Genomic DNA, 26,416 nt, shown 5'->3' on the forward strand with positions numbered 1-26,416 from the left:
AAAAAAAAAAAAAAAAAAGCCAGAACTCCAGTTCATTCTGTCTGATTCCAAAGACCACACTCCTTCCACAATGTTTCCAGGCCCTCTTCCCATGATGGGCAAAGCAGCTGTGGGAGTGGAGGCCCCATGCAATCCAGACACGGCAACACTAGTCCACACCTTCAGGATGGGTCTTTTCAGGGCAGCACCTCAGTGCACACCGAAGGCAGTTCAGATAGCATTTAGCATTCAGCTTGGAAAACACTGATCTGATGGCGCCACCTACTGACTGACCTGGACCCACCAGCAGCAGCCTGGGCGCTTAGAACAACTGGCTTCATGCTGTACATGTCAGTAAAATACCTTCCTGTCAACTCCAACATCTTTTAAGATTCTGTCCAGCTATGGAAATCAAATCAGTCCTTCTCATGTTATGACATCTTCACAAATACTGAACAGCAGTAAACTCAGCTGAGTACTAACTAAATACCTCTGTAATTGAGGTTTTCAAACTATGATGGAGTAACATTTTTGTTAATACTGACACTGCAAATTTGAAATAATTCAATGTAAAAACTACCACACTTTTTTGATGCAAAATCTGAAAGAGCATGAGTTACCCACATTTAAAAAAGTCATCAAGAAACACAATTTTTAAACTATGTTTACTCCACTGTGTATGAAAATATCAGTCAGCCCTTTCAGTACCACGTCAATTACCAAAACATTTACTAGCCTTGGGACTTCTATAAGTGATAAAAGTATTTTTGTATCACATAATATCACCCAAGCCTTTATTAAATGGTGGTCATAAGGCCAGTGCTTAAAAAGCTGCCCTCAAATCAATAATTGAGATGAAAATTAATGCACTAAGATCTTTCGAAAAGTCAAAATGACCCCCATGGTATACTATGCCATTTATTTAAAGGAATCTGAAAAGTACTAGAGATAACGCTCAGAAATAAAGAGCATCACTAAAGTAAAAACATGCTATAATGAAGGGTGATAAATGCACTCAGAACTCATATGCCTCTCTCACTTTACATTTATTCCAATGAAAAAATACACTGAGTGAACGCATCTCTCTTATAAGCAGTATTCTTTCTTTTCAAGTGTATCACTCCCAGAAAGAGAAATAACAGAGTTAAAGGAATATGCTTAAAGGTACACGTCTATTCACCACATCCCTTTCCCTGGCCTGGAAGGAAAGCAAGGCTTTTAGTAGCTTCCTAGGGCCCTTTGAGGAAGAGAAAGGAGCCTAGAAAGAGGTGGGAACTCTGAAAACTGGAGAAAACGCTTCCTTCCTAATGGGAGCTATAAATAGCTATTAACTAAGTTGGACACAACTGAAACGACTTAGCAGCAGCAACAGCAGCAACCCCTATCCAAGGCAATGGCTGCTGCTAAGTCGCTTCAGTTGTGTTCGACTCTGTGCGACCCCATAGACAGCAGGCAATCAGGCTCCCCCGTCCCTGGGATTCTCCAGGCAAGAACACTGGAGTGGGTTGCCATTTCCTTCTCCAATGCATGAAAGTGCAAACCCACTCCAATACTCTTGCCTGGCAAATCCCATGGACAGAGGAGCCTGGTAGGCTGCAGTCCATGGGGTCGCTAGGAGTCAGACCCGACTGAGCGACTTCACTTTCACTTTTCACTTTTCACTTTCATGCACTGGAGAAGGAAATGGCAACCCACTCCAGTGTTCTTGCCTGGAGAATCCCAGGGATGGGGGAGCCTGGTGGGCTGCCATCTATGGGGTCGCACAGAGTCGGACACAACTGAAGCGACTTGGCAGCAGCAGCAGCAACCCCTATCCTCACTTTCAGGTGACTGGATTTGGCCTGGGCCCTGCTCCTCAAGTGATAAACCAATCCCTTGGATGAGTTGTTATTTTTTTAAACTATGAGTTGCCATCCACTAGTAGGTCATGAAAGATTTAAGTGGCCTATGACTCGCATTTTTTAAAAAGGAAATAGAATAAAAAACAAAACTATTAGAGTAAAGCAAGTATTAGGATGTGCTTTTGTCTCACATATATTTTGGGTGGCAACACAAATTTATTTTTACTGTGCACTGAAAATCACTGCATTGGATAATAACACTGCACTGACCACTGCTGAGGAGGACACATTTCCTTCAGTATTCCACCTATACAGGTAATCTTGGTATCCAGATTTATTAAACGACTATAACTGCTGACAAAGTTAAGAGAACCATCTGACCTTAAAGAGAACCTCAAGGCAATACAGTAATTTTTATGGATCTAAATAATTCATTCACTGTTTTAATATATTGTTAAACTGTTTCCTTCCTATGTGTAATTAATACTAAACACCTGCTGCTTCCATAGTGTACCCTGAGATCATGTCCAGAATTCAGTAGATTTCCAACATTAAACACCTTCAATCAGGACCATTAAATTAATATAAATTTGATTTGCATTCCCTGGATCTCATCTAGTATCTAAATTTTAGTCATTTTTAAAAGCTAAACGAGATATGCATTTAAATGTAAACTTGAAGGATATCAGGAAAGAATAAGATGAACCAAGTCATAAACATCCAAAAAATGGAACTCAGCAGAAAGACTGTTGGTAAGTATATAAGGCTCTTGTACCCGAGCAAGAACCTAAAAGAAAAAAAGTATAAACATAAGGTATTAGTGAAAGTAAGTATGAATCATATTCATCTCAGTTCTAAATTCCCTTAAATAATAATAACAGTGAAAATAAAGACGACCTCAGATAACAACAACAGCTTTCACTAAGTGCCATGTGCCACTTTCCACGTGGTAAGAGCCACGCACCATCATCGCTTCATTTTACGTGTGAGAAAACGGAAACAATGGGACTCTCAAAAAGTGAATGTTCTAGTTCCTGTAACTAACTTGCATGTTATTTCACTCCCAATAACATTATATTTTCAATTAATCTTTTTCATTTCTATTGAAATACATATTTGTATTTTTGGCATGTTGTATTTTCAAATACACGTTCTATTTTCAAAATGCAAAAATTTAAATCCCTGGAGACTCATCTTCACATTTAACAAGCTAAATGTGAAGCAAGCAGTGTATTTTTGAAACACACGGAGGCACACAACCTTGAGCATTTTTATCCTACAATCAGCTTTCGAAGCAGACACATAACATAAAAAGGTACATACAGGTTATCGATGGCTCTCGTCATCAAACCCCAACCATCTTGCTTGGATCACAAGCAACATGGCAGTCCACATAAAACTTACTCAAATGTTTATTATTATAGTTTCAAAAGAAAAAAATCTTTTACATTAAATACTCAATACAGTAAATGTATGCATGAATATAGTTTACCTAGATCTATTTTAAAATTTATATCATAAAACAACAATGATTGAACACACATATTAAAGGGTTTTTAAAAAGCTATCAAGATCCTAAGCTCAACTATGATAAAATAACACTTGGCAACAAGTAAAGATCCCAAACCTCAGGCCCCCAGTATGCTGCCAGAATAGGCCAACTGGAGCCCACATAACCTTCACGGCATGGCTTGTCTGCAGCAAAATTTGTTTGACCTAATTAAGTGGTGCATTGAACTATCTTATTTGTAACAGCCTGCTACCACGACCTGTCTACTCCTGACAGGTATCACACAGCAGCCTGGATCAACAAACAACCTCCTGTGGAGCCAGTAATAGTGGAAGTTTATAGCTGCTAACTCCGTGAAACTGGGACTCTGAAAAGTGGAAGAAATAAAAGTAGAACGGACAAAGCTGCCATATGCATTTGTCTCCCATTTGAACAGTGTCCATATGCTAAGCCTATGGACTTCATAAGCACATGAAGCCCTCAACTCACAAAGTTTCCATATAAAAATTTTATAACATGAGTTTCTATTAAAACAAAATCTCAAATGCCCCTATCCTAGGTGAGTAGATATTGTGCCAGCCTTTGCTTTCTCTCTGGAAAAAAGAAAAAATGTGACTGCAATTTGGCTTAAAATTTATTTGAAAACCAAGTCAATCCAATTAGTGGAAAATGAATGAATATCTCTAACTTACAAATTTTCTGCATAGCAGGCAATTTCAGGCATTTTACTATTTTTCAGAAATTTGAGCTTTTAAATTCATTTCCAGCCTACTGTCCTGTTCTTGAATGACTAAGTGGTAAAATTCCGCTAATGCTTTTTTTTTTTTTTAAATAACAAAAGCAACTCATGCTTATTCCACAAAATGCTGGTAAGCAGACAAAGGACATAGGAACACTCATAATCACACCCTGAAGACAGCAACACACACTTTCTTTTAGATTCTCTCTTATAGATCATCATCGTTACATTTTCCTTTCCTTCAGTGATTGAAAACGTTCGACAGGAGAGACAAGTGTCCTGCTTGTACGGGCCTTACATTCCAGGAAATAGTAATTAAGTGCCATGGGGGAGGATACAGCAGAGCCAGTCAGACACGGCTTGGCTGAGGAGGGGATGCTGGGAGCTGAGGTCCATGAGACGTCTCCCGCTACGTAACAATGTGGTACAGAGCAGAGCCCTGCAGACAGACACACAAGCAAGAGCCAAGGCCCCAGATGGGTATGAGCTTCCTATGTTCTAGAAATAGAAAGAAGGCTGGAGGGCAGTGAAAGTAATCGATAATGCCAGAGGGGAAGGGGTGACTACATAGCACCTCACAGGCAAGGAGTCTGGATGACATTCTGAGGACAAGGAGAAGCCACGGGAGGGCTTTATGCAGGGAGAGAAGACAGAAACTGGTTTGCTTTTTTAAAAGCCCACCCTTGATTGCTGAGTGAGGAGGAACTACAGTGGGATAAGAGCTGGAGTCAGAAGATCAGTGAGGTGGCCTGGCCTAAGGAGCCAGTGGAGGAGAGGGCATGAGCAGACCAAGTGGGACAGGGCAGGGAGGGCCTGGGAGGGCACTGGGTGTGGGGGTGAGGAGCAGCGAAGAACAGCGGGGGCAGTAATCCGAGGACGGGACCCATTCTTCATGTAGAAACTGCATGCCGCTCTGCTGGGAAAGGGAGACGAAAAGCAGCGCTGGGGTACTGACTACTGAGTACTGGGCATCAGTAATGGTTTTAACCTTTACGTTTGTATTAACCACAAGGCAGGTCATAAACATCATCCTCATGTTAGAGATGAAGAAATCAAGGCACAGCAAGGTAAACCAACTTGCTCAAGGTCAGACTGTCATGTGGTAAAGCGTGACTTGAACCCGGGCAATCTGACTCTTAACTAGCGACTACATATATATACGTGTGTGTATGTGTATATATATAGACGTATATATACATATATATATAATGTATACAGATGTATATATGTAAATATATACACATATATAAATGTAAATATATAAAATGTATATACATACCTATGTGTACTACATATAAATATGTAAATATATAAAATGTATATATGTATATATATATATATATAATGTATGAATATATTATTAAAAATAGAACTATACCACAGTTACTATTTTATAATTTCCTATGATTTACTTAGGTTGTTTCTTACCTAAAAAACATTATGAGCTTAAAACTAGCCTAAAATGAATTTGGATTTAGAATAGAAAAAAAAACAATTTCCAAAAAATGGGAAAAATGCTTCAAGATGCAAAATAGTTACAAAAATCTTCCCATTATTCATTAACAATTCAAAAAGTGACCCAGGGAAAAAAAGTGAGCTAGGATATTTATTTTCTACCAATTGTCAATATAATTAAATTATTGGATTGACCGATTTGCTTTCAGTCAAATCATATACCACCAAAGCCCTGCCCTCCCACCTTGAGGATCATTCTATGTGATAAGTAACATTCATAGCTCAATAAAAATCTGTGGCTCCAACTAATAACAGTAAAAAAAGAGTACTCAAATTGGAAGGGCAATAACCAGCTTTGCAAAAACTAATACACACCTTGGAAACAAAGACGTCAGAAAAAACAATATTATTAAAAGAAATCCTTTTAAAAGCCAAGAGTCTGAATCGAAGTCCAATATGTATCCAACAGCCCACATGGTAATCACAGAAAGGAGCAGCAGCAGGAAGACCTATTAAGAGATTCAGAATTTTAGAACTTAATGGATTTTACCTCCTAAGCACCTAATAATAGTTCAAAAGCAAAACTATTTCCTAAATATATAGCAAGTTAATATAACAGCACAACACAGTTTTTCTTCAAAATTGCTGATAGATAAATCTGAACTTTAAGAAATTACAAATCTTGAAAGCAATCTTTTAAATCTTGCATTAATAAAATGTTGCTTAAACATGTTTAGTTTTGCTGTATTCCACTTCAAGAAATGTTGATGTTCTAGAAACATGTTAGTGATAGCTGACATTTAAAAAATGATTTCTTTCAAACAGTATTATATGCCAGAAGGCATAAAGCAGGACAAAAAGACCACACAAAAATCAGTATACCCAAGACTCAACGAAGAAAGTACAAGAGTTCCAATCTGGGCACTGCATGGTGCCATGCCCTTATAAAGAAGGTCAGAAGGAACAAGTCTGCAGAAAAGATGACTTTCATTTAGGGCATGTGGAATTACAGACATCTAGGAGATAGCCAGGGTCAGTCAGAAAAGCAGATCTACCATACAGGTCAAAACTTAGTCTTTAATCAGTACACTGACTGGAAAGACAGGAATGAAAAGCATCCTGAGGACTGTGTGCAGGTGAATAGGGCAGAAGCTTGGCCAACAGAAACACTCAAGGGGAAAAAAGCTAAGTCCCAAAATGTGAGTAAGGAAGTGTGACCGGTATGACCAGAAAGGCAGGATGAGAACCAGAAGAAATGTTCCAGTCAAGCAAGGGAAGGGACTTTCAAGAAGAGTAGATTCTCAGTGTCATATGTCACATGGAGGTCAAAGTCTGAAACACATCCTCAGGATGCTAATAATATGAGTTTATTCCACAAAGTTAAAAGGAGGAAGCAACACTGTGGCTGTCTGTATTAAAGCCAGACGCCACATCTGTGCAGTGTGGTCCCTTAACTCCAGTATGCATGACCTTTATATTCTGCTCTATCTTCTACAATCTTTACTCCTCTAAACCACATTCTGAGGATGGCTAACTTCAAATGATTGTCCGATTCTTTGCGACACTGTGGACTGTAGCCCACCAGACTCTTCCATCCATGGGATTCTCCAGGCAAGAATACTGGAGTGGGTTGCCATTTCCTTCTCTAGGGGATCTTCCAGACCCAGGGATCGAACCCAGGTCTCCCACATTGCGGGCAGACGCTTTAATCTCTGAGCTACCAGGGAAGTCAATTTCAAATGACAGGAAATCTTTAATATGCTTCCAATTCTAATTTGCATGATAACACAAAATGAGCAAGTCTAGGGTTGTTTTTTTAAAAGGTAAACTTAGAATCTACATGCAATATAATCTCAGAACAGAAATAATAATTAAATGTGAATCTCACACTTTTAATCGCAGATACAACACTCATGGATGAGCCACACTATTTCCTTGTTCAACAAATATTCCAGTGTACATCATATGCTAGGCACTGTTCTAGGCACTTGGGAACACATCAACGAATTTAAAGTCTTTCTCTCACGAAGCCTAAATTCTAGCAGGGGAAGACAGACAAACATACTAAGTGAATTTTAGAGTATAGAGAAAGCTAAATGGAAGCTTTCTCTATACTCTAATATTCACTTAGTACACTTGTCTGTTCTAAGGTTTTTGGCTTTTATTCTGGGAGAAAGAGGGAAACATCACAGGATTCTGAGCAGATAAATGACAGGATTTGACTTACATTGTAAGATTCATCTGACTGCTCTACTGAGAAGAGACTAGAGGTGAGTGGAGGCAGGAAAACGTCAGAGAGCTGCAGGAATTCATTTTGCTGGACCCCAGTGTCATGGTAAAGTGGTGAGAAAGGTCAGATGCCGGATATACACTGAGGGCAGAACTAGCCAATATGTTTTTCTGATGGACTGGATACGCAGTATGACAAAGAGGCAAAGGTAACTGGAGAGTAAGTTGCCACCTGCTGAGATGGGGAAGCTCTGGACAGAATAGTTGGGAGCAAGGGGTAGGAGAGATCAGGAGCTCAGTTTTGGATGTTATACTGACAATGCCTTTTAGATGGTGAATGGATAAATCAAGTAGGTAACTGGATAGGTCTGAACTAGAGATACATTTGGGTGTTGTCAACATATAGACAGCATTTAAAGCCATGGAAGGGAAACTACCAAGGGAATGAATAGATAGAAAAGAGGTCCAAGGACAAAACCCTGGGACACTCTACTAATAAAGCAGGGGAGGGAGCACAGGAGATGGCAAAGGAGACTAGAAGTAACTGTTATTTCTTTTTTTCTCCCTTCCCATACTTAAATGCAAAATTGGTGTAGATTTCGTGGGGATCCTCTGCATAGAAATCTCATGCCTGTTAATCTAGAATCTAAAGGTATTCCACACATTCTGAAGACAACGCTATTGTATGTGAAGATGTTAAACAGTAAAATCAATCCAATATCCATTTTAATAACACATTCTCTATTACAACTTAGATTTTGCTGGACCTAAGAGCAAGCTGACCGTTCTAATTTTTTCTGTCATTCCATTCACTTTTTTGTTGTTGTTGTTCACTTTTAACTTTAGAAGACCACCACTCAGAAGAACTGCCAAGTTAAAAAAAAAAAGAATAAAGGTTGGGTTTCATCTCTCAAAATTCTGGATGCTTTTAATTTTATGAAGTGACATCATACGCCTGAAGCTTGCAACATTGTCATTTTTTAAGTTTAACTCCTCCTGATTCTAAGAAAACGTTTTGAATGTTATTATTTCCCCTTTGAAAAAAATTTTAATAGGAACAAGTTCTTTAAGAATAACTCCCTATAAAATTCCTTGCAACAAGGATTCTTCCTTTTGCGTCTCTAAGAATCTAAACTATTTGTGTTTCAATTCACTCATGAAATAAACGTGGAAGTATGCTGCTGCTGCTAAGTCGCTTCAGTCGTGTCCAACTCTGAGCGACCTCATAGACGGCAGCCCACCAGGCTCCGCCATCCCTGGGATTCTCCAGGCAAGAACACTGGAGTGGGCTGCCATTTCCTTCTCCAATGCATGAAAGTGAAAAGTGAAGTATGCTATGGTATTCAAAAGGTAACATGGAGCTGTTGAGCCATCTAGCTGAGAACCAACAATAAATTGCCAGTAAAAGTGCCAAATTTCCAACTTTGGGTTACAGGATGTATGGGAAAGATACAATTGGCAGATACAATGCAGCAGTAGGCCAACTCTTTGGTTCTCCCTGATGACTTCAAACACGAAAACAAATGGACAAAGAGCCCACAGGATAGGCCCTGTATGAAAATACCTCGCATTTCTGCAGCCATCTCCAAAGTCTGAAATTTTTGTTGGCTCGAGTTTTGGCCTCCGTTTTTAGCATGTGAATAATGAGCCGATTTTTGTTCTGCAGGGCCATGTCAAGAGGGGTTTCTCCCTAAAAAAGAAAGAAACAGTTCAATTTCATTTTCGATACAGCATAGGTACTAAACTTTTTTTTAATATTTATTTATTTGGCTGAGTCTTGGTTGCAGCACGTGTGATCTTTAGTTGCACACGCAGGATCTTTTATAGCTGTGGTATGTGAACTCTTAGTTGGGGTATGTGGGGCCTAGTTCCCTGACCAGGGATTGAACCCAGGCTCCCTGCATTGGGAGCGTGGAATCTTAGCCACTGAGCCACCAGGGAAGTCCCAATGCTAAACAAGTTTTACAAACTCACAAGAATCATAGATTCAATGTATTTATTCCAAGGGTAGCCAACTATTATTGTTTCTATGTATCTTGTGGTAACTGAAGACATAATAAACTAAGAGAGAGAAACACCTGGCCATACCTTAATATTTCGGACATCCAGGCTAGAACCAGCTTCCAAGAGCTTATCAACAGCATTAACATTTCCTGCTGCAACCGCCCAGTGGAGTGGAGTGTTTTGATGTATTTTATCAACTATATTGAGAGAAGGATTAAACTTTAAAAGAAATCCAGTTGGTTCTGGCCTGTCTCAAAACAATAAAACACCAAGGATCATTTATTAGAATGATTTGAAGGGTAAATGTAAATAATGAACCTGTTTGATAATGTATCAATGAACCAATCAGTAAGTATTCTGAAAACTGCAGAACTTCTCTGTGCAGAGTTTTATTCTAGGTGCTAATACTGGTGAGGCCCAAGTTGCTGCCCCAAGAGAAATGTATTAATTGTCTGCTACATAATGTAATTTTAATATCAATACAATGGAATAATTGCTTTTGTTTTTCAAATTTTTATTTTCATGCTGCTGATTTAATGGTTAACGTTTTTTTTTTTTTTTTAACTTTGGCCAACGTTAAATGCTATGTAGATAAACCAAAAGCTAACTTCACATTCTCCCTCCAACCACTTATTACATAAAGTGGTATAAAAATGCCCTAAATTATTTACCATAGAAAGTTATGGACTTGAAAGCAGAATTTAATGAAATATTTTTTACTTCATCTTCAAGACCTTTACTTCATTCATGACTACTCAAAAGATTCCTTTAATAAAATAATAATCTATTTTACTCATTCTATTCAAGATTTTTAAACATTATACATGACCTGAGAGTTACTAGCAAAGATGACAAAATGCTTTTTGACAAAATTCTACCCCAAATTTGAGCCCTATCACTCTAGGAACTAAAAGGAAATAGCATCAGAACTAACTCAGTTCCTAGGAGCAACATCCTGAGTAAAAGCAGACTCAGAAACTAAGTACAACACTGGAAACAAAACTGACAAAGGACCAAGCGTAGCACGGATTTGAACAGAAGAATAACAGAAGTTGGACAACGTGGTGACCAATAATCACAAGCAGTAATGATAGAACACACAAAAACTTAAATACGTAAGTAACTGATATGAACCTAACAAACGTGCTATTTTCTTAAGTGCAATTTTCATCAACTGCAATTAATATTTTCAGAGTTGTCAACAATATCAGAGAACCCTCAAACTTATTGTTTTTTGAACTGCATATTTATCATATGGATTTCAAATTATGGGAGCATTTAAACCTGTAGCCATTCTCGAGAAATGTAAACTAAGAAATGCAAATTCTGTTAATAAGTATATGCTCTGGAATCTTCAGGTGTTCTGTAAGGAAATTCTTTTCTTATTTGTAGCTTTCAAATTTTTCCCCAAAGCTATCAGAAAAGAGAAAACTTATTTCAATGCTGCTTTTCTAACTACAACTACATTAAAAGAGCATGTCACAGTCACAAGACGGAAAATCTTACTTTCTTCAGAATGTTTTGTCACCTCACATAGAATAAGATACTTAAACTGCTGGAATCAAGAGTCAGAATAAGGCAATTCAATTAAACTTACTTACCCAAGTACTTTGTTAGCTGATAACATGAGTGGTGTCTGCCCATTTACATCTATCGTATTCACACTCTGTTAAAAAAGAAGAGTTGATCAGCCTAACTGTAAACACAGGTAAGTTACTGTTTTCTCTCTTAGTAGAAGTATCCCTTTAATACATTCAACACCACCAGTGTGTCTACAAGTGTTCAAATATCACTTGAATAAACTAGTGTTCTGTTTTACATCAATAGGGTAAAAATCCACTGATTGCTACAAAATATTTTTAAAGGGAAAAATCTGAATATATGATTTCAAGTGTTGTATGTTGTGAATGGAAGAAGACTAAGGGACAGAAAAATGTTGATAATCACCATCAAATATGAGACAGTAGAGACCTTAGAAGTTATCTAGTTTAGACTTTAACTGACACATTAATTCAAACTATCACCTCTTGAACAAAATCATCCAGTCTCTACTTAAACACTTTCAGTAAGAGTGAACTCTACCTTCTGAAGCAAGAATACAAAGTATATTGTATTTTTGGATTTACTATGTTTCAAAGAGTAAAACATGAAAAATTCTTTTCTATTTTTGAGAATACAGGAAATAAAAAGGAAATCATAGTCCAAGAAGATACGGTCCACTTAAAAAAAAAAATGGGTCCAGAGTTGAGGTATATAATACCTCAACCAAGGGCCCCCAACCCCCCAAAAAAGTCAGTGACTGAATATTCTTACAGGCCTTGGAGGAAGAAACCCAAAGTGAAGTAGAAAAGATGACTCTTCATATAGTTTCCAAAATGAGAACCAAGAGGTTATAATTATTCTACTTGAATTGCTAAGTCTAACAGAAAGTGCTTATTTAAAGAGAACACTGTCATTCCAACAGCATTTGTGCAAACATGTTTCCATGCCTGCTACACGAAACTACTGATATCTAAACTAGTTGTTATCAGAAAGCATATCCCAGGCAAGCAGAACTGACAGTGAAACTCCCACTGCCAACAACCCATAATTTAACCAGTGCCACAAATGAATGTCTCTTAAGGCAAGTCATTTTTCATGGGATTACTTCAGGGAACAATAAGAAACACACATTCAAACTGGTCTCCACTTGGACTCAAATAATGAAAGCAAATGATGGGTTAATTTAGTGATCTGACTACCATTTCCACATTCAACCAAAAGAAAAATACAGGCTTTAAAGTCATGTTTTTGAAAAACTCTGCAAATTACTGGGATTACAAGAAAAACTATTATAAGCTTACAAGTTTCAGAAACAACTATTATATGTTACTGAGCTAAATGACCTATCCTTTTTGCTCCAATGAAGCTGGAAAAGAAGTATTCAATAGCTAGACTTACTGAGGCTAGTATTTGAACATTCAGGTATCTGTAAAAATGATTTTTATACCTTAAAAATGAGCACTATTACTAACGATCCTCTGAGTCCTTTCAGATTTACAACAGCTGCAATACAAAATACGTCTCAAAACATACCTGTCCTTTAGAGATGAGATATGCTATAATGGGCATGTGCTGAAATAACACTGCCAGGTGGATGCCGCAGAATCCCTCTCCATCAATGAGAGCGGGGTCTGCACCATACTGCAGTAATAATATGACCATAGGTAAATGACCTTGTCTGGAAAAAGAGAGAACAAAAATTATACTGTACTCTATAGTGCAAAAGAGAAAAATTCAGGGAGAAACTAATATTTCTAAGACATGAGGGACTGTGGTTAGATATAAAGAGTATTTCTTAACAGTGCACAGATTTTTAAAACACTGGAGCTTCTCTAAATATCTTTTACGTAGACATTCGAAACTCAGAACTATCTGGACAGTTCTTCTTAAGTGCAGGTAATAAGCTTATTAATAATAACCTCCCAATCTACCTTAAATCTTATGTGTAAGACTACTACCATGTATAAATAATTTTACATAACTAACAATAAAAATGGAAATTAAAAATCACTTGGACTTTGCCATTGTTATTTTAAAAACAAAAAACAATCATGAAACAGGTATGCTGAATGAAGGGTAACAATTCCCAGACCACAGGTGATAATACTGTTCTTAGGAACTACATATTTCTCTTTGAATACAGCTCATTTCTATGTAAAGCACTGTAGCTTAAGGGAATGAGCTAACCCCAGATTCTTCAAAATTCTCGACTCCAGAGAAAAGATTCAACTTCTTGCCTTAAATGAACAATTATCCACTTCACTTTCAGGTTCGTATCAATTTCACTGATCAGAGAGCATGGAGTTAAAATGAAAGATGAAGAAGTTGCTAAGTATCCAAACAGACACTTACTAACTTCAGCTTCAGATGCCAGTACATACCAGGGAAAAGAACTGATGGAGTTTACACTCACTAAACTACCACATTTGTCCATGTGATCAAATATTAAAAATATTTACTTTGATTTAGTTTGGGCCTCAATTAAACACAAAAACATCATCCATGGAAACTCTTTAAAACTGTATTTTTTTTTTCACTGAAGGGGTAAAAACAAAAGAAAGTCTTTCAAGTGGTCTGTAACTGCAATTCCAATATGAACTACTAGACATATATAGTTATTTAAATGCAAATTAGCTAAAATTTACTAAAATTAAAAACCCAATTCCTTAGTGGCATTAGCCACACTTTACATTTCACATGTGGCTAGTGGTGCTCCTTTACTGGACAGCACAAACACTTCCATCTTCACAGAAAATTCTATTGCAAAGTGCTGGTCTTTAATGTTCAGAAAATACATATGTCAGTTTTGATTCTGAACAGCAATTTCAGTATTTAAAGAAACCTTTACCTGATGGCCCAGTGAAGAGGAGTTGAATTTAAATCACCACCCAACTGATCTACCACAGCGCCTTTTGAAATATAAAACCTGTTAAGAGCAGACATAAGTGAAAATAAGGTTTAAAATTTAAAATTCATACTAAGAAAGAATATATCCATTTTTCTTAGTAATAAAAGTATTCGAAAACAGAAATTATAATAATGCCCCTCTCTAAAACACTCAGATCTGCAGAAGTCGGAAAGATTCACATAAAAGCATCAAACAGATCCCTGGTGAAATATTCTCATCATGTAAGTGATTACTCCTGCTGTCATGAGTATTCCTTTACAACTATACACTGAACACATAATAACTACTCTCTGCTTATTCTAACCACAAAACTCTTGAAATGGTTTATATTTAAAAGGTTTCTATTACAGATGTTCTACTTAACTTGCAAGAAGAAAGGTGAAACCATGTCACAACTAACAGCTTAAAGTTAGAGTTACTATGTGGAAATAATGATGCTAAAAGTAGGTAGCAAAAAAATAACTCAAAATTCTTCCAGAAAAGTTAGACATTTTGAGCATTTCACTCTCTATTTTGGAGGTATTGATGGGATACATTGTATAAAGTGAAACTATAAGGTAAAGAGACTTATTTTCTTCTGTGGCTTACAGGAATTAGTCTCATTATTTCAAAGTTGTGCTTCATATACATTATCTAAACAATACACCAGTTTATTTCCACAGAAAAGGAGTATGGCTGTGAGTATATCTCCTTATTCTAACCTTCAGTATATTTTTACTTTCCTAAACCACAGGATTTTAAATGTGTATAATACAAAACATATACACATTCATGTATACATATACATTTTACATGCTAAGATATTAAAAAAAAACCCACAGTAGTGCTTTATGTAGGGGAATAATTTTATACAATCTAATACATGCCTAGTCTAAAATGTATTCCATATTTAATTTTGCTGTTAAATTATTCCCCTACCCATCCATTCCTCCTAGCATTATTACAATGTAACAATTTCAGTGATTCTTTTAAACTTGGTGAAACTATCTGTTCTATTGTGAAAAACATGTTGTTATGCTGTCACTCAATCATGTCCTACTCTGTGTGACCCCATGGACTGCAGCACACCAGGTTTCCTTGTCCTTCACCAGCTCCTGGAGCTTATTCAAACTCATGTCCATTGAGTCAGTGATACCATCCAACCATCTCATCCTCTGTCATCCCGTTCTCCTCCTGCCTTCAATCTTAACCAGCATCAGGGTCTTTTCCACTGAGTCAGTTCTTCACATCAGGTGGCCAAAGTATTGGAGTTTCAGCTTCAGCACCAGTCCTTCCAATGAATATTCAGGGTTGATTTCCTTAAAAATGGACTGGTTGGATCTCCTTGCACTCCAAGGGACTCTCAAGAGTCTTCTCCAGCACCACAGTTCAAAAGCATCAATTCTTGGGCGCTCAGCCTTCTTTATGATCCAACTCTCACATTCATACATGACTACTACAAAAAACACAGCTTGGACTATACAGACCTTTGTCGGCCAAGTAATGTCTCTACTTTTTAATACGCTGTCTAGGTTTGTCATAGCTTTTCTTCCAAGGAGCAAGTGTCTTTTAAAACTTTCAAGGTTGCAGTCACCATCCGCAGTGATTTTGGAGCCTATGAAAAAAGAGTCTGTCACTGTTTCCATCGTTTCCCCATCTATTTGCCAGGAAGTGATGGAAACAGATGCTACGATCTTAGTTTTTTGAATGTTGAGTTTTAAGTCAGCCTTTTCACTCTCCTCTTTCACCTTCATCAAGAGGCTCTTCAGTTCCTCTTCACTTTCTGCCATAAGGGTGGTATCATCTGCATATCTGAGGTTATTGATATTTCTACCAGCAATGCTGACTCCAGCTTGTGCTTTATCCAGCCCAGCTTTTTGCATGATGTACTCTGCATGTAAGTTAAATAAGCAGAGTGACAATATACAGCTTTGATGTACTTCTTTCCCAGTTTTGAATCAGCCTGTTGTTCCATGTCCAAAAATGTTCACATTCATTGCCTGAACTGTGACTTCATTTTTAATTTTTCTTTTTGGGCCAGTGAGTCCTGGTCCAGATGATCTCTGAGGTCCTTTTCAATACTATAATAACCACTGTGCATGGTACAAAGTTCAAGCATTCATTTATAATAAAGGATTAGAGATGGCTCAACATACATACTTGCACTTGAAAAGAGAAAAGACAAATGAAGGAAAGGTTTAGAATTATAAAACACATACTTAATTAACACACATATATCCCATCTTACTTTACAAGATCCAGCCTGTTATTAATGGCAGCCCAATGAAGAAGAGACACATTTTCTTTGTCTGGTTGCCTGACATCATATCCTGCTTCTACCAACTCTTTACATCGTTCAAAAATTCCGTATCTGCAATAAGATGGAAAATAAAAGGCATAAATGATACTATTAAAATAATTTCAGCTGTCAAGATTTCTTTCTTTTACCATGTCTTTATCCAGTGTGTCTTTTGGTCAATGCAGAAATATAATAATTAGCAAAGGTATTCACAAAGTGGATGGAATGTAAAGCCAAACAACAGAAGTAAACTTGGCTACTAGCTGATGAGATAGATGACTCTATTTGGACTTACCTGATTTTCTGAAATAAATTTTTAACATTCACAGTTTCCCTCTTTCAATAAGTTTCACTGGATCTTCCACTACGCACGAGGAATGCATGGTGCTGATTCGGGACAATAATCGTATCCCCAAATCAAACAAAGCCCAACCAATGATCTCACAATAAGGGAGCGAGACTAAAAGCAAACTGGAACAGGGTAAATTCAACAATAAAACATGGACATGGTGTAGGTACAGAAAAGGAAGGAATGATTAGCCCTTCCTGAAGTAGATGGAACACGATATACAAGCTACGAAGGGAGGACATTTCAGGCAGAGGGAATAGCATGTATGAAAACCAGAGATATGAAACTACACAGATACCTGGAGAAATAATAAGCAATTTAGCACCGCAAAAGCATAAAGCATAAGAAAGGCAATGGCAGGAGATGAGGCTAGGAGAGGCAGGCAAAGCCTGCATGATCCTTCTCTGCCACGCTTTGAAATTTAGTCTTTACGGCTCAAGGGGAAGCCAGCGCAGGTTTTAAAGAAGAAAGCACTCAGGCTTTGGGCTGTAAGAAAGATCACATTGGTGCAGTATGGAAGCTAATTTTAGGTGAAGACTGAGAGACCAGTTTAGAGGCTCTTGTATTAGAGACAGGTGATCAGCAAAGGGAGCCTCAGGTAAAAGGAATGGAAAAGGAGGGAAAGATTGAAGGGATATTTGAGAGTTATTTAACTATCAGAATGATAAGTAGGAGAGAATTTATCTCTTTTTAATGCTAAAATAATTTTCAAAATCATTCATTAGCTCTATTTCTTTTCAATAGAAACTATTAAGTCCTACTAAACCATGCTGGGAGGGATTGGGGGCAGGAGAAGGGGATGACAGAGGATGAGATGGCTGGATGGCATCACCAACTCAATGGACGTGAGTCTGAGTGAACTCTGGGAGTTGGTGATGGACAGGGAGGCCTGGCATGCAGCGATTCATGGGGTCGCAAAGAGTCAGACACAACTTAGCGACTGAACTGAACTCAAAGTAGTGGTTCCCAGGGCCTCCAGAGTTAATGTAAATTAGTAATTATAATATTCAAATAATTGTCACTCTTTAACAAATATAAGCAATATGTTAGTCTACATTAAAGCCAAACAGGTTAACTAATCACCAAACATCTTCACTTTTGACAGAAATGATATATATCAAGTTTGTGCAGTAACATCAGTTTCTTTCATGCAGATTAGAAGCTCTGACAGGCAGGCTAATATTTGATTACTAATAAAGTGGCCTACTAATTAACATAATCTGACAGGTAAAATATTTCAAAACATATTCAATGGCAAGAGATGTGGTAGATGTTAACAATCAGTGAGATCCATGAGGGTGATAATGTTGGAAATGATTTTATGCAAATACCCACAGGTGGAAATCTTAAGGAGAAACTCAAAACATATTTCATTTTCAGTGAAAGCAAAACAACCGACTATAGTTTCAAGTGGTCAGAAAACCTGTTTCTATTTTGCTGACTTTCTTCTAGTGCACCCAAGATAATAGCTACACAGAAAGTAATCAATATGTTTAAAATACTCATTAATGTGTGAGTTATATTCTTCTATCTCATCTTCATATTTAGGTTGTAGTACATTTTAAAAGCCTAAGATTGTGTGTTTCAAATTCAGAGTCTAGCATGAGTGTCATTTAAAACCATCTGCTCACTCAATGAACATTTACTGAGCACCTAATACAAGACAAACTGTGCAAAAGCACTGGGCTTACAAAGATGAAAAAGACATGCTTTTGCTCAGAAATTCACAATCTAATGGAAGAGACCATTAATAAAAAACTAAGCTGCACTGTATCAGCTGTTCTGATGCTGGTCTGACAAGCATACATACTATCACTGGAGTATGAAGGGAGAAGGTGTGCACAGGAGTGCCACGGACTGCACATAGGTTATTACAACTCAACAGAAATGAAGGATAAAACAAAGCATTAGGAAGACTTACTGAGTAGCTTTTACAATGTCACAGTTACTAGAATCCTCTATAAGAGGAAGAGCCTCTCTCGCCTTGGCAAGTTCTTTGTTTTCGTGTGCACAGACTCCATGTCGACCAAATCCTGGAGGGTAGGGGCCATGGCTGTGATTCCTGCACTGAAGAGTAAGAGTAATTTGACAATGCACGGTAAAAGAATCAATGTCACATTCAACTACATCATAAAGCATTTGGTACTATCAACAATATCCATCAATTAAATGATTTTTTTTCATTCTTAGAGGTACATCCTACAGAAAATTTTCATTTTAATTCTATTCACTAGGATTAGATGCTTACTATTAGAAAAGTCCAAACTATGTATTAGGTTGGTGCAAAAGTAATTGAGGTTTTGCACTGTTGAACTCTGCCATTCAACACTGGAATACATTCTTAAATAACTGTGGTTATCTTATATATCACTTTAATGCATACTTCTCACTATGTATTTTTGCTAATGACTTATTACCTACTGTTTATATTTATCTTAGACTGTGGAAATGATGTTAGACAAAAACTAAATTCCAGTGATTTTTTAATTCAAGTTCAAAATGGATCACAAAGCAGCAGAGACAACTCGCAACATCAACAGCGCACTTGGCTCAGAAACTGCTAATGAACAGTATGTGCAGTGGTGCTTCAAGAAGTTTTGCAAAGGAGACGAGAGCCTCGAAGATGAAGAGCGCAGTGGCAGCCGTCAGAAGTTGACAATGACCAACGGAGAGCCATCATCAAGCTGATCCTCTTACAGCTACTGAAAGTGCCGAAGAACCCAACATCAACCATTCTATGGTCATTCAGCATTTGAAGCAAACTGGAAAGCTGAAACAGCTCAGTAAGTGGGTGCTTCATGAGCTGACTGCAAACCAAAAATATCGTTTTGAGGTGTCATCTTCTCTAATTCTACACAACAACAACAAACCATTTATTGATTGTGATTGTGATGTGCGACAAAAAGTGGATTCCATACAACCCCGGGTAACAATCAGCTCAGGGGCTGGACTGAAAAAAAGTTCCAAAGCACTTTCCAAAGCCAAACTTACACCAAAATAAAAGGTCATGGTCAGTCTGGTGGTCTGCTGCCAGTCTGATCCACTACAGCTTTCTGAATCCCAGTGAAACCATTACATCAGAGAAGTATGCTCAGCAAATCGATAAGATGAACAGAAAGCTGCAATCCCTGCAGCTGGCACTGGTCAACACGAAGGGCCCAATTCTTCTCCATGACAAGGCCCGACCACACATCGCACAACCAACACTTCAAAAGTTGAGCAAAGTGGGCTACAAACTTTTGCCTCATCCACCATACTCACCTGAAGTGAAAGTGTCAGTTGCTCAGTTGTGTCTGACTCTTTGCAACTCCATGGACTCTAGCCCAGCAGGCTCCTCTGTCCATGGAATTCTCTAGGCAAGAATACTAGAATGGGTAGCCACTCTCTTCTCCAGGGGATCTTCCCAAACCAGGGATCGAACCTGGATCTCCTGCATTGCAGGCAGATTCTTTACCATCTGAGCCACCAGGGAAGCCCTCATTGTCACCTGACCTTTCACCAAATGACTATCACTTCTTCAAGCATCTCGACAACTTTTTGCAGGGAAAATCCTTCCAAAACCAACAAGAGACAGAAAATGCTTTTCAAGAGTGTTGAATTGCAAAGCACAGATTTTTACACTACAGGAATACACACACTTATTCTCGTTGACAAAAACATGCTGATTGTAATAGTTCCTATTAATAAAGATGTGCTTGAACCTAGTTATAATGATATAACATTCATGGTCTGAAACCGCAATAACATTTACACCAACCAAATAGTTCTGTCATAAAACAAAGGCCATCTGCAAAAGACACTAAAGTATTCTGTTACTTGTAATAGGTCGAGGGTCATGGCTCTTGACAGCAGGAAGGTCACGTCTGCTTCAGGAAGTCATGGCAAATACACCCTAAGGCTACATCCCAATGTATAAATGAAATCCCAGAAGAGGAAGAGGAAATACTTTTAAATAATTTGACTAAAAAATAGCCAAAAATCTTCCAAATTTGGTGAAAATTATAAACCCACAGCTCCTACAAGCTCAACAAACCCAAGCGGCACCAAGCTCATATTACACCAAGGCATATAAAAATCGAACTACTCGAAACCAATGATAAAGATAGCGGTCCAAGGAAAAAGACACATTATGTTCAAAAAAACAAAGATAAGAATGAACTCAGACTTCTTATCAGTAAGTACCAGCCAGAAAACAAAAGCAAAACAGTTTTAAAAATCTAAAAGAAAAAACTTAACCTGCAAACACTAACAAAAATATTCTTGAAAAATAGGAATGAAAGAAACACTTTTTTCAAACAAATCAAAGCTTAGAAAACTGCCAACAGACACTATCTTACAAGAAATAATAAAGGATGTTTTTCAGGCTAAAGGAAAATAATACCAGATAGAAATCTGAATCAATACAAAGAAATAGAGAGTGACAGAACTACATGTATATTATAATATTAGAATTAGAATTATAATATGTATAATTATGTGGGTCAACATAACAGATTTTGTCACATTTTTTTAATTTCTTGATGACAAAAAAAAGAAGTATATTGTTACAGGAGATTCTTAAAACAGTATTTGCAGATAAACAGTTATAAGTAAACCCAAGAGCAACTTCTAAATAAATAAAGTCTTGCAATAAGCCAATAGCAGAAATAAAATACTTAAAGCATACTCAGTATTTTTCAAACTACAGGAAAAGTAGAGGGAAAATGAACAAAGAACAGAGAAGGAATAAAACATACAAGGTAATATATTTATACTAAACTATATTTATAATCACGTTAAATACTAATGGTCTAAAGAAAACCAAATGAAAGACAGTTTGGTAGACTGGATTTTTTAAAAAGCAAACACCTAGAAAACTACATGTCATCTACAGGAAACTCACATTAAATACAAAAATATACATAGGTTAAAGGTAAAGGATAGAAAGAGATATGCCATGAAAAAAAAAATAAGCATAAGGAATTCAATGGTTATATTAATATAAGACAAAGTAGACATCAACACAAGAAATATTACCAGAGATAAGGAGAGACATCTCAAAATATTAAAGAAGGCAATTTATCAAGATACAACATCCTTAAATACACATGTACCCAAAAGGAACTTCAAAATTCATAAAGCAAAAAAGAAAAACAGGAAGATTCATTATTATAGTCGAGTATTTTAATACTTCTTTCAGCTACTAGAAAAACAGAGAAATCAGAAACAGATGCACGTGTGTGTGCTCAATCGCTCAGTCGTGTCCGACTCTTTGTGACCCCGTGGACTGTAGCCCGCCAGGCTCCTCTGTCCACGGGATTCTCCAGGTAAGAATACTGGAGTGGGTTGCCATTTCCTTCTCCAGAGGATCTTCCCGACCCAGGGATCAAACTCGCGTCTACCCTGTCTCCTGCACTGGCAGGCAAATTCTTTACCACTGCACCACCAAGAAGACTTAACACTATCCACCAACTGGATCTAACTGACATTTTCATAAAATCCCACCCAACAACAAAATAGATATGTGTTCCAAGTACACATGGAATATTCATCAAGACAGATAATATTCTGGGCCATAAAACAAGTCTCAACAAACTTATATGGGTTGAATTCATACAGAGTATGTTCTCTGGCCATAGCTGGAATTAGATTAAAAATCAATAACGAAAGGATATGTAGAATATTCTCAAATATTTGGAAACTAAACAACACAGTTGTAAATACAGTGAATTTTTAGCTTTAAACGCTTATAATCGGAAAAAGACTCTTGAGAGTCCCTTGGATGGCAAGGAGATCAAACCAGTCCATCCTAAAGGAAATCCGTCCTGAATATTCATTGGAAGGACTGATGCTGAAGCTTAAACTTCAATACTTTAGCCACCTGATATGAAGGACTGACTCATTGGTAAAGACCCTGATGCTGGGAAAGATTGAAGGCGGGAGGAGAAGGGGACGACAGAGGATGAGATGGTTGGATGGCATCACCAACTCAATGAACATGAGTTTGAGTAAACTCCGGGAGTTGGTGATGGACAGGGAGGCCTGGCATGCTGTAGTCCATGGGGTTGCAAAGAGTTGGACACGACTGAGTGGCTAAATGGGAAAAAAGAAGGAACTAAAATAAATGACCTAAGCTTTTGCCTTAAGAACCTAGAGAAGGAAAATAAACCCAAAATAGAATGAATGAAACAATAAAGATATGGAAATCCATGAAATATAAAAAAGAAAACAAATGCAGAACCACTGAAACCAACAGCTGTTCTTGGGCCTTCCCTGGTGGTGCAGCAGATGGGAATCTGCCCGTGGTTCCATCCCTGGTCGCGAGATTACACGGGCCATAGGGCAGCTGGGCCCGTGTGACACAGCTACTGAGCCCACGAGCCACAGCTACTAAAGCCCCCATGCCTAGAGCCTGTGTTCCGCAACAAGAGAAGCCACTGCAATGAGAAGCCCACGCATCGCAACGAAGAGTAGCCCCTGACTGCTGAAATTCAGAAGCCCGCCAAAGCAATGAAGACTCAGGGCAACCAAAATAAATAAAAATTACTAAAAACAAAAACAGAGTGTAAAGTTTTTCTTTAAATAGCTGGTTCTTTGGAAATAATAAATCAATAAAATTGATAAACCTCCAGACTGATCAAAAATAAAGATGTCAATGACATATAGCAGGTTTAAAAAAGAGGACACTATTACAAGATTCTGGAAACACTAAAAGGATAATAAGGGACTTCTGTGATCATGTTTATGCCATTAAATTCAATGACCTAGATGAAATGCAAAACATTTTCTTGGTACACACAAGTTATCAAAATGGAATTAAAAAGAAATGAGTAGCACTCTATCTATTAAGGAAATTGAGTTCATAATTTTAAAACTTCCCAATAGGGACTTCCTCATAGTCCAGTGGCTAAGACTGTGCTCCCAATGCAGGGGGCCCAGGTCTGATCCCTGGAACTAGACCCCACATCCCACACCGGAGTTCACACCCCACAGTGAAGACCTGGTGTGGTCAAGTAAATAAATAAAAATATTAAACAAACAAAAACTTCCCATCAAACAAAAGCAAAACAACTCCAGGCCCACATAACTTTTAACCGGCAAACACTATGAAAACATTCAGGGAAGAAACGATACCAACTCCTTCAGGATACAGAGGAATTGCTTCCTAGCTCATTTTAGGAAGCAGCATGATCCCCAAAATAAAACCAACAGACATTCGCAGTAACAAAACTACAGACTTAATACCCTTCATGAACACACATGTAAAGATCCCAATGAAATGTCAGCAAAATTGTATTCAGTGATTCAAATATAAAAAGGGTAATATACATTACAACCAAGCTTAAACATTTCAAAAGGAATCAGTACAATCCATCGTCTTCACAAAATAAATATATTCAATTCAGCAGAACAAAAGCATTTGACAGAATTCAACACCCATGCATGACACTCTTTGGACACTAGGGAAAGAAGGGGACCTCCTCAACCTGATAAAGATCATTTATAAGAAATCTACAGGGCTTCCCTGGTAGCTCAATGGTAAAGAATCCACATGTCAATGCAGGAGACACGGGTATGAGCCCTGGTCTGGGAAGATCCCACATGCTGCCAGCAGCTAAGCCCATGCACCACAGCTATTGAACCTGTGCTCTAGAGTCCAGGAACCACAACTCCTGAGCCCATGCACCCCAACTACCGAAGCCTAAACACAAGAGGAGTCACCGTAACGAGAAGCCCATGCACTGCAACAGAGTCGTTCCCTGCCCCCCGCAACTAAAGAAAAGCCCACACAGCAACAAAGACCTAGAACAGCCAAAAATAAATAAATTATTTTTTAAAAATCTATAGCTACCACACACTTAACAGTAAAAGAATGAATGCTTTAACTGTAAAGACTGAGACAAAACAAGAATGCCCATTATCACCACTTGTAATCAACAATGTAATGAAGTCCTGGACAGAATAAGAGTAAAGGAAAGAAAAAATGCATAGAGATTAGAAAAGAAGCAAATTCACCTTTATATACAGACAATATGATCATATACACAGAAAACCCAAAGGGATCTTTTTTAAAATTTACAATAGGAGTTGGACACGACTGAGTGGCTTTCACTTTCCACTTAAATGCATTGGAGAAGGAAATGGCAGCCCACTCCAGTGTTCTTGCCTGGAGAATCCCAGGGATGGAGGAGCCTGGTGGGCTGCTGTCTATGGGGTCGCACATAGTCGGACACAACTGACGTGACTTAGCAGCAGCAGCAGTAGCATACAATATAAAATGCTTAAAAAGATTTTCTACTGTATCCAGCATGTTTAGTTGCATTTAAGGGAGAGGTTCACATCAAATATCTAGCAAATCATGCCTAGAAATCCAAACTGGCTTTTTATTTTCTAATCCCATCTATGGTAAAGATACCATAAAGTTGTTACCAGACCTTTATCCACCTTATTCACCAGACCTGTCTCTGAACAACTTCTCATTGTTTAAAAACAACTCTGAAAGGATGAATACACATCAAGAATAGAAAATTGAAGATACGTGAAATGTGCTCACATCAATTCTCCAGGAGTTCCAAAAAAGATTCAAGAAATGATAGGTTTACTGAAAGAAGTTCATAATCCCTCAAAGGGTTACTCATAAGGGATCAGTACTTTTGTTCTAAGTTATCTTACAGTTAAATTGACCTTTTGGTGTATAGTTCTGTGGATTTTAACACATGTGGAGTCTTGTAACCACTACCAAAATCAGGATCCAGAACAGTTTCAACACCTCAAAAGACTCCCTTGGAATATTCCTTCTAAGCCACATCTCTAACTCAACTACCTCAGCTCCTGGCAACCACGGATATGTTCTTCATTACTTATTTTTTTCTTTCCCAGACTGTCAAACAATGGAATAATGCAGAATATAATCTTCTAAGACTGGCTTCTGGCACTCAGCATAATGCTGAGACTTATCCAAGTTATTGTATGTTAGTAATAGTTCCTTTCTTGCTATATAGTATTCCATTACATGAATGTATCACAGTTTATCCATTTAAACAACCCACCTGGGTTGTTTCCAGCTTCTGGCAATTATAAATGGAGCTGCTATAAACATACATTTTGTGTGAACGTATGTTTTGCTTCTCTAACAGTGAAATTTGCTTGACCATCTGGTAAGTAGATGTTAAATTTATAAGGAGTTGCCAAATCGTTTTCCAGGGTGGCTGGACCACTTTGCATTGCCATTAGCAAATTATGAGCGTTCCACTTGCTCTGCATCCTCTGGCACTGACTCTCTCTTGTCAGTGTAAGAGATGCATATCCCTGATGGCTAATGGGGGCTGAGTGTCATTTCATGTGCTATCTGCTATCTGTGTATCTTCTTGGGTGAACTGTCTTTTTACTCATTTTTTAATTGGGTTATTTTCTCACTGCTAAGTTTTCAGAGTTCCTTATACTACACATGCTGCTGCTGCTGCTGCTGCTAAGTCGCTTCAGTCGTGTCTGACTCTGTGCGACCCCATTGACGGCAGCCCACCAGGCTCCCCCGTCCCTGGGATTCTCCAGGCAAGAACACTAGAGTGGGTTGCCATTTCCTTCTCCAGTGCATGAAAGTGA

General features: G+C 37.9%; 1 protein-coding gene across 2 annotated transcripts in view; it reads right to left on the bottom strand.

Annotated features, from left to right (window-relative positions):
* Window positions 1-26,416, bottom strand: part of ZDHHC13 (zinc finger, DHHC-type containing 13) — a 51,280-nt gene that overhangs the window by 17,655 nt on the left and 7,209 nt on the right. Inside the window, exons 2-10 of one of the 2 annotated variants that reach the window (XM_010858429.1) lie at window positions 18,756-18,896; window positions 16,435-16,557; window positions 14,148-14,225; window positions 12,833-12,977; window positions 11,359-11,423; window positions 9,842-10,004; window positions 9,318-9,443; window positions 5,900-6,033; window positions 2,507-2,607 (exon numbers count right to left, since the gene is read on the bottom strand). In XM_010858429.1, coding sequence (XP_010856731.1) covers window positions 2,507-2,607; window positions 5,900-6,033; window positions 9,318-9,443; window positions 9,842-10,004; window positions 11,359-11,423; window positions 12,833-12,961 — 718 coding nt within the window. In that variant the 5' untranslated portion in view covers window positions 12,962-12,977; window positions 14,148-14,225; window positions 16,435-16,557; window positions 18,756-18,896. Of the gene's footprint in view, window positions 1-2,506; window positions 2,608-5,899; window positions 6,034-9,317; window positions 9,444-9,841; window positions 10,005-11,358; window positions 11,424-12,832; window positions 12,978-14,147; window positions 14,226-16,434; window positions 16,558-18,755; window positions 18,902-26,416 lie in introns of both variants that reach the window. The other variant, XM_010858428.1, reaches the window with a different exon arrangement.

The sequence above is a fragment of the Bison bison genome, unplaced genomic scaffold (genome assembly GCF_000754665.1).
Source record: "Bison bison bison isolate TAMUID 2011002044 unplaced genomic scaffold, Bison_UMD1.0 scf7180017864388, whole genome shotgun sequence".
Taxonomy (NCBI): domain Eukaryota; kingdom Metazoa; phylum Chordata; class Mammalia; order Artiodactyla; family Bovidae; genus Bison; species Bison bison.